Genomic DNA, 15767 nt, shown 5'->3' with positions numbered 1-15767 from the left:
ACCGTGAAAGGATGGCTGCAGCGTGTGCGAGTACTGCAGGAGTAAGAGCCGAAGTACCGAACGAGTGCTGTGAAATATCCGTCTCTTAGTACTGTGGGAAGGTCGGGGTGGCGGAACCTGGCTTGGGGGAGGGGATCCTAGCCAAGCCCCTGTTAGGATTTTCCCTGTCTCGGACGGTCGGAGATCGCCGGCAAAACATTCTCTGTGGTGTGGGAGTACGTCCAACGCCGAGGGCCCACAATTGGTGCAATGAGTGCTCGCCCTTCAAGGAGGCCTGAAAAGGAACTCAGGATCAAATCAAGCCAAATCTGGTCAAAATACCTGCTGTCCCCAATCCCACCTAATTCACACAACCCAAACCAATTTCCAATTTCCTATTTCCAAACGCCCATCCCATCCCTCTACGTCCTAGGGGAGATCAGGGGAGTCTCCCCGGGCCCGCTTCCTCGGCGGTGGGTCGCTAAAGTAGAGATTTCCCTATTGATTTCTTTCCACCTTCGGGTGGCAAAATCACAATTGCCCTCGGGCCAAATCTTTTATTTTGCTATTGGGCTTATACCCGCGATACATCAGTGGTGCGGGAGAGGCAAATTTTCTTATTCATTTTTGTCGCCTCAACTATCATTTGTCGTCGTTGGCCGTGAGCGATAAATCCCAGAAGGATTAATGAATAAACGTCTATCGGGTCGTAGCTTGGACTGGACTGCAAGGTTTTAACTGATCTATTGTATTGACTACCAGGACGTGCTGTCGTATACAAAACTTGTCATGCAGGCTTTCCTCGGTGCGGAAATGCGGCTACCGCGTTCGCTGCCTTGAATGCAAGCTCCATGCACTGCTGCTTCTACCAGTTCCTTTCACACACTCGCGCCCCTGCTCCATGATGTAAAGCACGCGTGAGTGCCCCGGACATGTTTTAATTTCTACTTCCACTGCTCATCTGCATCCTTGCGACGGAAAGCTAGCACTCTTCGCTCGCCTCACAACCCGCATATCTCTTACTCTGGGGTTAAGGTTAATAAAAACAACAAATTACATCATTGTCACCACGTGTCAACGTAATTTTCAGCGAGAGCAGTCAATGCGATATATTGTGTTTGAGAATATGAGCATTTTCCCTGTGTAGTTCTATGGCCCTCTTTTCAGTATCCTACACATAGCCGTTTACACTCAAGCGTATACAGCTCGTACAGTCGAAAAGCCGTCGGCGTCGTAGTTAGTAGTTGTCGGCACTGCGCGTCGGAAAAAAGTCTGTCATGCCAACCGTTTGCCGCAGAATGTTCCAGATGGTGTAATACCATTCAGGGTTTCGAGCAGCACAAACTTACTAGAGTCCCGGACGCGTAATTCGCAGGTCGTGGGTTCGCATCCCACCGGCGGCATGTGGTTGTTTTTTCTTCTGCTTTTCTAATCAATTAACTTTAAGCGACAACATATTCAGTAATTTTCTTACTTGATCAGTGTAGCAGAGCCGAGCAAGTCTGACGTCACTCGCTGCAGCATAATCTGCGCATGACTGAGTACGTCAGCGCACTGTATATATATGCCATCTTATCGGGAATAAACGTTGTTCATCACCCGATGCCGGCCCGTACACATGGTGGCAGCGGTGCCCATTCACTATGTCCGCTCCGTCGACACTGCTCCCGGCCCCGAAACCACTGGATACCTCGGGCGACGCATGGACTGCTTGGAAAACATGGAAAAGTGAGTTCATGCTGTTTTCCACGGCCACCCAGTTAAGCAAACAGCCTAAAGAAGTGCAAGCAGCGACGTTACTTGTAACGATTGGAGAAGACGGCAGGAAAACTTATAGCACTTTCAAATTCGACGAGGAAAAGGACAAGAACGACGTCGACATTTTGCTTGAAAAGTTTGAGGAATTCTACAAACCATCGACGAATCTGACATTCCATGAGTTCCGCTTCGGGTGAAGAGACCAAAAACACAAAAAAAACAAGGGGAACCTTTTAACGACTGGCTGACAGACCTAAAGCTACTAGCAAAAAACTGCGAGTTCGGAGACTTGGAAGACCGCTTGCTCCGCAGCCGGATTATCCTGGGAGTTCAAGACAAAGGCTTACAGCAAAAACTTATTGCCGAAAACCCGTCGTATGAGAAGACAGTTACAATATGCCGAGCCCACGAACAAGGAAAGGAGCAGTTTAAGGAAATCAGGGACGGCACCGAAACAGCAGGCGACGCAGTAGTCCATGCGGTCGGGCCGCGAAAACGGCCTTGTAGTCGTTGTGGTTATCTCACTCACCGTGGCGTGCTGTGCCCGGCTCAAGGGAAGGTGTGCACGAATTGCGGTGGGCGTAATCACTTCGCTCAAGCATGCAAAGCACTGGCGCCCCGTCAGGACAGAGGTTCGAAAAAAGAAGTGCGCCAACTGCAAGACGACGATGACAGTGATTTCATTTTGCAAACTTTGACCGTCGGTGCCCTAGCCTCAGACCATTGGAGCGCGACAGTTTACATCGAAGGACGCCCATACACGTGCAAGCTGGACACAGGAGCTAACTGCTGTGTAATTTCAAGCAAGGATGTCGACAAACTGCCGAGCAAACCGCACCAAGAGTGTCGCGTAACGTTAACAGCGTTCTTCGGCCATAAAACTTTGGCCAAAACAAAAATTAGGCTGCATTTGCGCGCAAACGACAAAGTGCACGAAGAGACGTTTTTCGTGGTCGACCAACACGTGCCCGTGACTCTCAGTGGATCAGTTGCTGAACGCCTCGGTTTTATTTGTCGCGTGCAAAATGCGCACGCCGATCCGTTGCACCCAGCAGCGCAATCGTTTGAAGATGTTTTCAGTGGACTGGGGCAGTTAAAAGGCATTGAGTACGCGATGAAGCTAAAGCCCGGATCCGTGGGAGTTGTCGTGCCGGCGAGGAGAGTTCCGGTGGCCCTCCGAGAAAAAGTCAAAGAGGAGCTCCAGCGCATGGAAGAACAAGGAGTCATATCAAAGGTAAATGAGCCAACAGAATGGTCCAGTCATATGGTCACGGTGCTTAAGAAAGAAAAAGTGCGCATCTGCCTAGACCCCACAGCACTAAACAAAGCTTTGCTACGAGAGAACTACCCCATGCCGACCCTTGAAGATGTTGTGCCTAGGCTTGCCGGAGCAAAGTTCTTTACAACTCTAGACGCAGCGTCAGGATTCTGGCAAATCAAACTAACCGACGCAAGTTCGAAGCTGTGCACAATGAGCACACCTTACGGACGATATCGCTTCCTGCGCATGCCTTTCGGAATTGCCTCAGCCCCGGAAGTGTTTCAGGCAGCGATGCATCGCTTGCTAGAAGGTTTGCCAAACGTTGCAGTAGTAATGGATGACATCCTATTATGGGGAAAGACAAAAGAAGAGCACGACTACCACTTACAGCTTCTTTTAACACGCTGTCGCGAACATAACTTGAAACTGAACTTGAAGAAATGTTCATTTTTCCAGACCGAGGTACGCTATCTGAGACACGTGCTCACTGTGGACGGCCTGCGAGTAGATCCACAACGCGTGCAAGATATTCTGGAAATGCCAGCACCAAAGAATAGTAAGGAACTGCAAGTTTTTCTGGGCACAATAAATTTTGTGCAACGTTTCATCCCTAACATGTCTGTAGTGACCGCCCCTCTTCGGTCTTTGCTGCGCAAAGAAATTGCATGGGTATGGACGGAAAAGCAGCAAGAAAGCTTCGAAAAGTTGCGCCAGGCCCTGATAACAGCCCCGATCCTTCTTTATTTTGACCCCAAGAAAGCAGTTACCTTATCAGTTGACGCAAGTCAGTTCGGGGTAGGCGCCGTCCTGATGCAAGAAGCGCACCCCGTTGCGTTTTCGTCACGGTCACTCACAGATTCCCAGCAAAGATATGCTCAGATAGAAAAGGAAACTCTCGCGATAGTGCACGGCTGCACAAAGTTTCATGATTATCTATTTGGACAGCATGCAGTGACAGTTGAGACAGACCATCGGCCACTGGAGGCCATATTCAGTAAACCACTATACCAGTGCCCGCTACGCTTGCAACGCATGCGACTGACGTTGCAACGTTACCCCATCATCGTGACTTATAAACCTGGAAAAGAACTGTTCCTAGCAGATGCTTTATCCCGTTTTCCCAGTAAGGCATGCATGGAAGAACACGAGCAATTTCAAGTCAATGTTCTTGATTGCGTTTCAGCCTCCGAGCACTGTTTGAAAGACCTGCTTGCAGCAACCGGTGACGACAACAACCTGACAAAGCTGCGGGAATATGCAGAGACAGATTGGCCTCTTCATAAGCTCGAAGTCCCAGAGCAACTTCGGACCTACTGGGGGTACCGCGACGAGATACACGCGCAGGATGGCCTCGTGTTTCGCAGCAACAAGGTAATGATACCGGAGTCAAAAAGAAACGACATGATCCGCCTCCTTCACGCGGCACACGCTGGAGCGGATAAAATGAAGGCAAGGGCAAGGAACGTAATGTTCTGGCCGAACATGGCAAGCGACATTGATCAATTCTGCAAAGGCTGCAAGGTGTGTCTCAAAAATCAGCCGCGAAACGCCAAAATGCCCCTTTTAAGTCACGACGTTCCCACCCTACCCTGGCAAGTTGTTGGCATTGACTTGTTCTTTTACGAAGGTCGCGAATTTGCCCTCATCGTCGACTTTTACTCGTTTTTTTTCGAACTGCGGGAACTTCGCACCACCACAGCAACCTCGCTGATCTCCTGGTGCTCTGAAATTTTCTCTGTTCATGGCTTGCCTGTGAAGTTATGCAGTGATAATGGACCGCCCGTTAACAGCCGTGAGTTTAAAGATTTTCTGAACAGCCTAGGTATCGCCCAAGTCACGTCAAGCCCCTACCACCCGCGGTCTAACGGCATGACGGAAAGAGCGGTGCAGGAAGCCAAGAAGCTTCTAAAAAAATGTTCCCTTAAAACGCCTGCATTTCAGATGGCTTTGCTGGAATGGCGCAATACACCGCGTGATGATGTGCTACAGTCCCCTGTGCAGAGGCTGATGGGACGCCAAACACGGACTCCTCTCCCGGTGCCTACAAGCCATTTGGAGCCACAAGCTATACCCAGCAACGTGGTCCACAGTCGGCTTCGTGAGATACGCCAACGCCAAAAGACGTACTACAACCGTGGCAGCAGGTACCTGCCACCTGCGACGCCAGGCCAGCAGGTCACCGTGTATGACGCAATCAACCGGACCTGGTCTCCAGCTGTCGTCCTCAGGCCAGCTAACGAACCTCGCTCGGCGATCCTCAAAACTGAAGACGGCAGGGAAATTCGTCGCACACGAGAACATCTACGACTGATGGGTCCGCAACAGGAAACCAGTTCCGCCCCTCAAGAAGACCCTTGCACAGAGCCCGGCCAAGAGCTACGTCGAAGCACAAGGTTGCGACGTGAACCTTGTCGGTACCCTCTACCGGAGCGACGCTGAACCCGGTTTGTTCGAAGAAGGGAAGATGTAGCAGAGCCGAGCAAGTCTGACGTCACTCGCTGCAGCATAATCTGCGCATGACTGAGTACGTCAGCGCACTGTATATATATGCCATCTTATCGGGAATAAACGTTGTTCATCACCCGATGCCGGCCCGTACACAATCAGCATCAAAAAAAAATGAATTAATTAATTAAAAAAAATCCCCTGTGCTCCTTGGTTTCTGTGGCTGTTGGCTTCTCTCATACTTATAACGAGCCCCTCATGCCCCTTCCCTTGTTTGCTTAATTGCTTAGCGAGGGCCTCGGTTCTGGCAGCCTTGACGCCATAGGAAGCATAAGAGGGTTCTGACACAGCTTCCACCCTCGCCGTTCGATGGCGTTCTACGTCACACCAGCGGTAACTCAGGACGTTCCACGTCCGCCGCATACGAACGTGGGTGGCGCTGTTGAACACTCTCAATTTTAGGTTATTTGTAAAACATAAATACCCCCGAAAGCAGAAGGTTTGACAGCCGTCGCCGTAGCTCAGAGGTAGAGCACCGGACGCGTAATTCGGAGGTCGTGGGTTCGGATCCCACCGGCGGCATGTGGTTGTTTTTTCTTCTGCTTCTCTAATCAATAACCTTTAAGCGACAACATATTCAGTAATTTTCTTAACTGATCAGCATCACAAAAAATATAAATAAATTAATTTTAGAAAAAAATTACCTGTGCTCCTTGGTTTCTGTGGCTGTTGGCTTCTCTCAGAGTTATAACGAGCCCCTCATACCCCTTCCCTTGTTTGCTTAGTTACGTCATAGAGTTTGCTAAAGGAATTCGAACTGCCGACCTATAATTGTGGTTGCGGGTGTCTACCGAGATGTGTGAGAAAGTTACTGCAACTTCCTTTCCTCAAATACAATTTTCGTTCTCTTCATTACGGCACCTCTTTCTCTGTCTCACTCTCTCTCTTCTTTCACTTCCACCTACCTCCCTTTCCTTACGGTGTGGTATGGGTGTCCACCGAGATGTGATGTGAGACAATTAGTCTCTGAAGGCCTCTTCTAGGCTTAATCCTAAGCCAGGCTTCTGAGATTTAGTCGTACATTTCCTGTCTTCAAAAATGCGTTGCGTTCAAAGTTGTTTCCAAAGGCCAAGGTGTCGCGCTGTACGGACGATGGCGTTCCGTGGACTTCCTGGCAGCGCTGGAACACGCTGTCGCGTTCCACTCTTTAAGGCGAAGCTTAAGCGTCCTCCATTTTTATTGCGAAAGCAATACTAGTTGCACTTTCAAGCCTTCGCGTGACCCGGCCGCAGTTACGTTTGACCTTTAGCGGAGAGAATATGGGCGACCAACTCGCTCCTTCAGATAGCCCGGCTGCAGTTACGCCGCGCCGCGCACCTATGGCGCTACTGCCGCTGTGACGTCATACAAACTGTAGATTATGGGCGACCAACTCGCTCCTTCAGAGCCCGGCTGCAGTTACGGTGAGTGTGTGCCGCGCTGCGCACCTGTGGCGCTACTGCCGCTGTGACGTCATACCAGCTGTAGATTATGTTTCCCTCAGCCGCAACAACATCAAAAACAAAATATAAAAAAATTACCGAAGACGCTTTGAGTCGTCGCGCAGCGACGGCCGGTAGCCACGCGTGACCTGTAGACGCGGCGCACTGCGTTCCTTCAGATGGAGGCGCTGCGCTTTTCCTTTCGCAACCTACCAGGCTTAACCAAAGCTAAGCCCCTGCCAATTTATTGCGAAAGCAATACTGCTCGCAGTTTGAGCTCTTCAGCGTCGTCCCGGAGGTGTAACCACGTTTGACTTTTAGCATAACCTCCGCTCTGACGTCACGCCAGACGGAGAGAGACAGAGCCCCAGCTCGTCTCGTCGCGGTCGTCCCAGCGTAACCACGCAGCGCCGCGCTTCAGCTGCGCGCAGCTGCCGCGAATAAAAAACATGAAGAAAAAATAAAAAACCTACGAAAATAAAAGTGCCATAATATATATATATATATATATATATATATATATATATATATATATATATATATTGTAAGATGGGCACTGGGATGGTTAGAGGAGCTGGGCACCGGCGGTAGACACAGAGACACAGGCCTCGCAGACACACAGTTCGAGCCCCGAGAGCACACACCCAAAGCGATGGCAATGCCGCTCAACATAACGGTCAGAAGTTCGTCGTCGTCTTCGCCTGTACAGGACCTTCTTCGTCGTTACAGCTGCCCCCCCCCCCCCCCCCCCCGGGAAGGGCCTCAGTTGTGAGAGAACGGGCGATTTGGCGACACTCTTCTGCGTGTCGTGCAGCTTGCGAAATTGGAGTACACTCAGATGCGTCAGGCTGGTATGGGAGAATGGTATCGAGTGGAGCAGAAGGATGACGGCCGTAAAGAAGATAGAACGGGGAGAAGCCGGTAGTCGACTGCGTTGCGGTGTTGTAGGCGTACGTCACATACGGAAGGACGAGATTCCAGTTGGAATGGTCTGATGAGACGTATATAGAGAGCATATCGCCGAGGGTACGGTTAAATCTTTCTGAAAGGCGGTTAGTTTGCGGGTGATAGGCAAAGCTTGTTCGGTGAACAGCGTTTCCATGAACGCTCGCAGCACGTCGGCGAAAGCTTCACCAGCTATATAGAAGTCATTGACTTATGCAAACGTGTCAATGCGAACATGTCCGAAGCCGACAAGATAAAACACATCTTGAAAGGTATCGACGATGATGCTTTCAGATGCTATTAGCCCGTGACTTGCGCACCGTTAAGGAAGTGTTCACACTCTGCCAAAGCTTCGAGGAGCTGCGCAAACAGCGGTTATTGACGCGGAAACACCAAGCCCACGTTGAATCGCTTTTTGGACTGGCGCCTGCAGCTGACAACACCTCTATGCTGCAGCAAATCAAAGATTTCGTCCGTGAAGAGGTAGCTCGGCAACTTTCTCTTCTGCTTGCCCTCAACAGGCGCCGCCTTATTTGGCCCCGGCTCTTCGACAGGCTATACAAGACCAGGTTACTGAGGCGCTTCCATCCTTCCATCCTCCGCCACCTTTCGCCGCACCCTTGATTTACGCCGATGCTGCTCCAAGGTCTGTCACCAGTCCCATGCCTTGCGCCGACGTCGCCCCAAGACCTGTAGCCGGTCCTCGGACTTACGCCGACGTTCTAGTAAAGCCCCCGCCGTCGTCCTATCGACAATGTACGTGCCTGTGCAGGCGTCGGCACCTCGCCTGCGACCAGCTCGAAGAGCAAGCAATCCGTGGCGCACCAGTGACAACCGTCCTTTCTGCTACACTTGCGGAGTGCCTCGCCACGTCGCGCGCTTCTGCCGTCGCCATCCCCAAGCGCCAGCACCACGCGCGCAATCTTCGGGGTACTGGCCTTCAACCCGTCAGTATTCTGAGCCTGTCGACCAAACGCCAAGTCGTCCTTTCTCCCCTGATCGTTCAGCCCTCTCCAGCCGCCGCTCCCCTTCGCCCCTACGCCGCTCTATCTCCCCCATGCGACGTCGCCCTAATTCTCCTCAGCAGGAAAACTAGGCGCCGCAGTTCCGGAGGCAAGAACTGCGCCCCCGTCGAAATTTCAGACCTCATCGATCACCTGCGAACCTTATTGATGTTTTTGTTCAGGGCGTGTCTGCGATGGCTCTGATAGACACCGGTGCAGCGATTTCGGTAATGGACGAAAATTTATGTACTTCTTTAAAGAAAGTTAAGACGACAGTTTCGGGACTCAGGCTGCGCACGGCCAGCGCACAGCCGATTACGCCGTTAGCAGCATGCACTGCTCGAGTTCGAATCCAGGACGCACTATATTCCATCGAGTTCGTCGTGCTGCCTTCTTGCTCACATTCTTTAATTTTAGGGTGGGATTTCCTGTCGCGTCACGAAGCTGTCATCGACTGCGCTCGCGCAGAAGTTGGGTTCTCCGCTTTGCCTAATGTCTCGCCAGACGCTGCTCCTTCTGTTCCCTGCGCGAAAGCCGTCGTCACTGAAGACATCATCCTTCCTCCCAGCTCCACTGCGCTTGTAAGCATCTCTTGTGACTCTGTTTGTGATGACGTTGTTCTCTTCACGCCGGCCTGGACTTTCCTGCGCCGCAAGTCCCTCCCGCTGCCCTTCGCTGTGCTCACTATTTCTGCTGGCCTTTCCGTGCTATGGGTCTCTAACCCGTTTTCCTTCCCTACTGCTTTGCGCCATGGCGAATGTCTCGGCAGTCTACAATCTATTGCGTTCATTCTCACCTGTGAGGACCCCGCCGATTAACCTCATCTAGCCATTACTGCACTCAGCCCTCCATCTTCTGCGCCTGAATTCTCTGCTGCAGACCTCTTCCTTCGCTCTATCGACACCGATCTTCCTTCCCCGCAACGGACGCAGCTTCTTAACCTCCTTCACCAGTTCCGCTCCTCCTTCGACTGTCATCGGAGTTCCTTGGGCCAAACTTCCGCGGTCACCCATCGTGTCGACACCGGCAACCACGCACAAGTGGGGCAGCGCCCCTATCGTGTATCTGCCACCGAGCGCCATGTTATCGAAGAGCAAGTTGATAAAATGCTCAAAGACGGCGTGATCCAGCCCTCCAGTAGCCCTTGGGCTTCGCCTGTTGTGCTGGTCAGGAAGAAAGACGGCTCCATCCGATTTTGTGTCGACTACCGCCGCCTTAATAAGATTAGGAGGAAGGATGTCTACCCTCTTCCGCGCATCGATGACGCTTTGGACTGTTTGCAAGGGGCCGAACTATTTTCTTCCCTCGATCTTCGTTCCGGATATTGGCAGGTCCCCATGGAAGCGGCCGATCGCCCCAAAACCGCTTTTGTAACTCCTGACGGCTTATACGAATTTACAGTTATGCCATTCGGCCTTTGTAATGCGCCTCCAACATTTCAGAGGATGATGGACACCATTTTGCGGGGATTAAAATGGAAGGTATGTCTCTGCTACCTCGACGACATCGTCGTGTTTTCTGCGGATTTTCCCACCCACCTCCATCGCCTTAGGCACGTCTTGAACTGCCTTTCTGACGCCGGTTTGCAGCTAAACTTGAAGAAAGGCCGTTTTGCCACTCGTAAACTCACTATCTTAGGGCACGTTGTCTCCAAGGAAGGCGTTTCTCCAGACCCTGCCAAACTTCGTGCGGTCGCTGCTTTTCCCAAGCCTACATCTGTTAAAGAACTGCGCAGATTCCTTGGCCTGTGTTCCTACTTTCGTAGATTTATCCGAAACTTTGCATCGATTGCTGAACCTTTAACACAACTCCTATCCAGCAGCTCCGACTGTTCACAGTGGTCACCCGCATGCGACAACGCGTTTTATACCTTACGCCGCATCTTCACCGCACCACCTATCCTGCGCTATTTCGACCTGACGGCCCCTACCGACGCCAGTAGGGGCCGTCGTCAATAACAGAGCTCGAACATCGTATGCTACACAGTTAGCTGGCCATCGCCGTCCCGAACTTCTCAATACATACCTTAAGCTACTCGACGCCCTCTCCGAGTCAAATTCATCATCTGGGTTCAAGAAACGGGTGAAACACCTCTTTCTCAGTGCACAGTATGCATAGGAAATGAATCTGTTTGGCTTTGTGTACTGCGTACCTACGCTGTGTATTCATGTTTGAAATCATGCTACCCATGCTACCCATGCTACCCATCTTCATAGTGTTATTTTATTAGTGTTGTTCTTCGTAGTGTTATTGTAGTGTTATTGTAATTGCAATTGTGCAGACCATGTGTGTGTCCTTATATTTTGGTCGTTTTACTTTTGTTAGTGCGTGTCCAACGTTTAATATTGTACTTAGTCAGTGCAACACAACATTTTTGCTTTTCTTTCCTTTTGTACTTTCTTGCTTTTCCTCCCCATCAGCACAGTGTTACTTTTGATCGTCGCGCCGTTGTCTGAGGCATGTGTGCAATAAAGGTTCCGAGGCCCAGTCAGGCGTTTGAATACGTCTTTTGCCTCGGCTATCCAGACAGGAGAATTAAATATGTATAAGCATATACACTGTACCTGTTTCTGTCAATAATGAATGAATGAATGAATGAATGAATGAATGAATGAATGAATGAATGAATGAATGAATGAATGAATGAATGAATGAATGAATGAATGAATGAATGAACTATACAGTGACGACTTCAAGTGGATGTGACGTCACACTGTTCTCGTGGCTATATCGATACCTAATTTATACATCTTTCGAGGATCTTAAGTGTTAACTACGCTTAATTACACTTCTTTTCACCTAATTTGACGCAAATACAACGTTTTCCGACCATTCTGTGTCAATTTTCATCTGCCGTGATGACTTCCGGTACATGTGACGCCACACAGTTCCCGTGGCTATATCGACGACCGCGCTATTTCGACGCAATTTCTACATTTCTGCCTATAGTTAATAAGCTAGTTAATCTACAGTCTTCAAACTTGGCTTCTAGGTTCACTTATTCCACCTCTACCTGAAGCAACCATTGGTTGTCTTCTATTTTTCGTAGTTCCCGAGTTAATACGCGTGTGCCACGATTTGTTAACGGACGACAGTATGAGCCATTAAAGGCTTTCGCCATAATACGTCGGGCTTGGACTAGGGCACTAGTTTTTGTGGCTTTTGTTCTCAAATGGCCTGCCATGTGAGACTCGGCCACGTTCTACCATATTTTGTTCTGTCCACCGTAGTTGTTCTGGGGGTGGATGTTTGGTTAACACAAAAAAATTGCGAGAAGTCTTCCTCTTCTGGCAGTGCGTTTCTCCAATGAATATTTGTCTCGTGTAAACAGGAAAGCACTCTACGGGGACTTCTGCGATGTTTATTTTTTTTCGGAGAACTTTTTCCAAGGCCCCGTATAGTGGAGGTCCAACCAGTAACGTTTTAAAAAGGGTCAGGAAAATGCAGGTGCTGCTAGGAGCAAAGCCCTTTTTTTTTCTTTCAAGCTACACACGGCAACGATACCGGTTAAGTTGTTCATAGAGGGAAAAGATTTTTTCGAATTCAGAGGTCTCATAGTTGAGTTGGTAGGCAGCCAGAAACAATAGAACATGTTTTCTTACATTGTTGGGAAGGGGTATATTTTTGGGATGTATCACAACGACCAATAAAGAAAGAATTTTTCAATTGGCTCTCCCGACATTTGGCACTTATACGCATTCAGGGAAGATTGTGTAGCATTTTATTTATTAGGCTGATGGGCCCCCACTGTACTAAGCGCTCAAGAATGGCAAGTTACAATTCAGATCCTGATTAAAACCAGACCGTATTTTATTTCCTAAAAGTATGCTTTGGTTTCTCGCAATGCAAAAAAAGGTGGCGGAGTCTTCCGTGCGGCTCTCCAGAGTATAGCCCTCGTTACGTCCGCACAAATCTTAATAAGCTGCTGCAAACCTGTGGCTGGATAATCACAAAGTCGCCAGATGTTTTTTGTGTGTATATACATCTTGTTCTGCGTAGTGTTTAGGTTTTTCTTTGTTGTTATGTAGTGTTTGTGAAATATCGTGCTGTGCCGGAGCCAGGTAATGAAGGAAAAAGGCTCGTCATGGCTACTCGCTTCTCACGAGAAATTCCTGCCTTCGAAACCCACCTCTAGAACTTTTTCCCTCTTTACATTTTTTATTAAACAGAAAGTCTACACAAAGATAGTGTAAGGCCGCCAAAGCGATTGCAAAGCATTTGCGACACGGGTACTGAAAAATGAAGAGAAAAAGAACTTTTCCGAAAATTCCTGAAGGCGAGCGCGGCTGTCTGTAAGAGCACCTCAGCGCAGGGGCCAGGACCTCCACCCCACGCGTCCTTGGCGAATCGGGATGAGCGCGGACAGATTTTCGAGAGAATTCCAGCCCTGTTGAGAAGACAGGGGAAGCGAGACGTAGCTTAACGTCTGCAGCGACTCCTCTTCTCCCTCTCAGCGCCACGCTGTCTTCTTGAAATTTCGAACTATGTTATTTAAGGTCATGATGCATCTCGTTATGCAGTTCTAAGCCAGCCATCGCGCAGCCATGTAGACAGGCCCCGGATTTGTAGAAGCCTGGAAGAATGATCTTTGAACTCGAGTGTTTCTTTTTAAACAGCTTTGGTAGGTTAGTGCGTAGTCACTGTTTCGGCTTGTTAGATTCGTTTCTGCACAGTTTTAATTGTTATAAAAGGCCTGTTCCTTTGTCTCCCTTTTCTCTTCGTCCGTCCATCACCCGGCCGCCTGCTCGAAGTTCCGTGCCAAATAAACGAGCCTCGAAGGAAGCGAGGCGCGAAGGAAGAACCTATCAGTTTACTCATAGATAAAACTGCTCACCGCTGTCAGTAATGCAAGCACAATAAAAACTAGCCCAACGCGAGCCCACCTGACGTGACAGTGTCCGGTTCGTGGCCTTCGTGGCTTATAGTGCACAAGTTGCGCGGGTCAGGCGCAGGGCTATAGGTTTGCATGCTCTAATAAAGTTTTGGTCAAGGTGGAGCCTTCTAATAACCAGTTTTCTTATGTATTGCTTAATGACTGACAAATGTATTTTATACGTTATAGGGAAGATTTACAATCGCATGAAATAACTTTCAAAAAGTTACTTAACTAACCGGTCACAATATACAAATATAAGCCACGTTAAATCGGAAATAGGGTGCACAAAGTTCGGCCGTTCCGCAGGGTTCGATTCTTGGGCCACTACTCTTTTTAGTGTACATCAACGATATAGTCAACATGCCAGACACACCATGCATTATTCAATATGCAGATGACACAAATATATTTTTTTCTGGCACAGACCTGCTCGCACTGGAAAGGGAAACAAATAGGTGGCTTCTGAATCTTTCTTTATGGCTCCAAAAAAACAACATGGAGTTGAACATGAAAAAGATTAAATATATTATTTTTCATCCACGGAACAAACCCATACACCACTTGCCGTCTACAAGGTTTCACGACGTCATCATAAAGCGAGTCTCTACACATAGTTTCCTCGGTGTTGTGTTTCAAGAAAATCTGAACTGGTCACCTCATGTACAAAAATCCGATGCGAAATATCAAGATCTATTGGAATTCTATGCAGATTTATAGATTTACTACCAGCTGGTTAAAGAAGCAATTATATTACACTCTCATCCATTCACGGCTTTATTACTGCTTGATAATTTGGGGAACAACTACACACAGCAATATGGTTAGTTTGCTTACTCTCCAAAAAAGAATTGTACGCCTTATTGAAAATGTTCCACTCAAGAGTCACACTGCACTCCTTTTCAGGAAACATCAAATACTAACGGTGAATAGCGTAATGAAGAAAAAGTTAGCTATGGTTATTTACGAAAATTTAAAATGCGATCCGTATACTTTCACTCAACAATATCTCTCCAGGCAGCACAATTATGATTCCCGCCACACAATATACCAAAAAGAAATAATGCGCATGAACTATGGTTCACAGAAACTAACCAACCAAATTGCAGATCTCTTAAATCACCATCCCATAATTATATATATCATAAATGAAAGCAAGTCTGTAGGTACATTCAAAAAGAGTATTCACAAGTATGTATTGTCTCTACATGAAACATCTTGTAATGTCCGAAGTGCTTGTTTTTAAAAGTTTTGTCTGCAGTTCATATGTTTACGGTAACTTGAAATGTACAGTCTTTGTCAAAAGTTTAGAGCCCAGGGGGTTTGCTTCTATGCCTCGCAGTGGGACTCCTGTACCATTCGTGGTAGTCCTACCCATTGGAGGAGGCAGGACCAGAAATCTTCTTGCCTTCAGCAAATTTGGAGCGCAGGAGATGCATTACGAACCAGGCAGTGTGCTTCAGAAGCAATCCCCCTGGGCTCCAAACTTTTGACAAAGGCTGTACGTCCTTTATGTAGCGAATATGTATTCTACATTGTATTCTTTGCATTGAAACTTTCCTTCTTGTCTTACTGTATATGATGTGTCACACGTTGCAGGAGGTTGACACCTAGTCAGGCATGCTGTTGCCTTTTTTTCAACCTCCTTGAACTCTGTAGCGTTGTCAAAATAAACTTCAACCTTCAACCTTCAACTTCGCAAGCAGATGAACGTTCGGTACAGTCGAGGTCAAATAGTAATACCTCTGTCAAGCGCACAAGTTAAGTGCACTTACGGGGAGTGCGCTTCGGCATCCCGAGTTACATTTTGGGCTACGCGGTGCTAAACGGGAAAGCAAAGTGCACTCGTAGCAAAAAAAAATGGCGTCAGAAAATGAGCGGAATTCCTGAAGAGGTCAACGGAAAAGAAAAAGGACTCATAATAACTGTCTGCTTAACGTGACAGCGTGAATAAAACGAGGTTCAACAGTTTATAACGATGGAAAAAAAATATAAATAGCAGAATAGCCAAGACCAGCCAA

The 15767-nt window shown here is 48.5% G+C and overlaps 1 protein-coding gene across 1 annotated transcript; it reads left to right on the top strand.

The window, feature by feature from the left end:
• The first annotated feature begins 1597 nt into the window (after positions 1-1597).
• Positions 1598-5437, top strand: LOC149360255 (uncharacterized). Its single transcript, XM_089567818.1, has 5 exons — positions 1598-1707; positions 2542-2971; positions 3455-3554; positions 4182-4369; positions 5000-5437. The coding sequence occupies exons 1-5, from the start codon at positions 1598-1600 to the stop codon at positions 5435-5437; spliced, it is 1266 nt and encodes a 421-aa protein (XP_089423944.1).
• Positions 5438-15767: the final 10330 nt, after the last annotated feature.

This window comes from Amblyomma mixtum, chromosome 2, assembly GCF_055824585.1.
Source record: "Amblyomma mixtum isolate Tamu chromosome 2, ASM5582458v1, whole genome shotgun sequence".
Classification (NCBI taxonomy): Eukaryota; Metazoa; Arthropoda; class Arachnida; order Ixodida; family Ixodidae; genus Amblyomma; species Amblyomma mixtum.
Note: the sequence above shows the minus strand (reverse complement) of the source record. Positions and strands in the feature narration are given on the sequence as shown.

Excerpts from the sequence above, each read along its gene's own strand:
- LOC149360255 (XM_089567818.1), top strand. The coding sequence starts at position 1,598 with ATGGTGGCAGCGGTGCCCATTCACTATGTCCGCTCCGTCGACACTGCT. Across the intron at positions 3,555-4,181 it reads AATGCCAGCACCAAAGAATA|CCTCCGAGCACTGTTTGAAA; the intron begins GTAAGGAACTGC and ends ATTGCGTTTCAG. Across the intron at positions 4,370-4,999 it reads TCGTGTTTCGCAGCAACAAG|AGGCTGATGGGACGCCAAAC; the intron begins GTAATGATACCG and ends TCCCCTGTGCAG.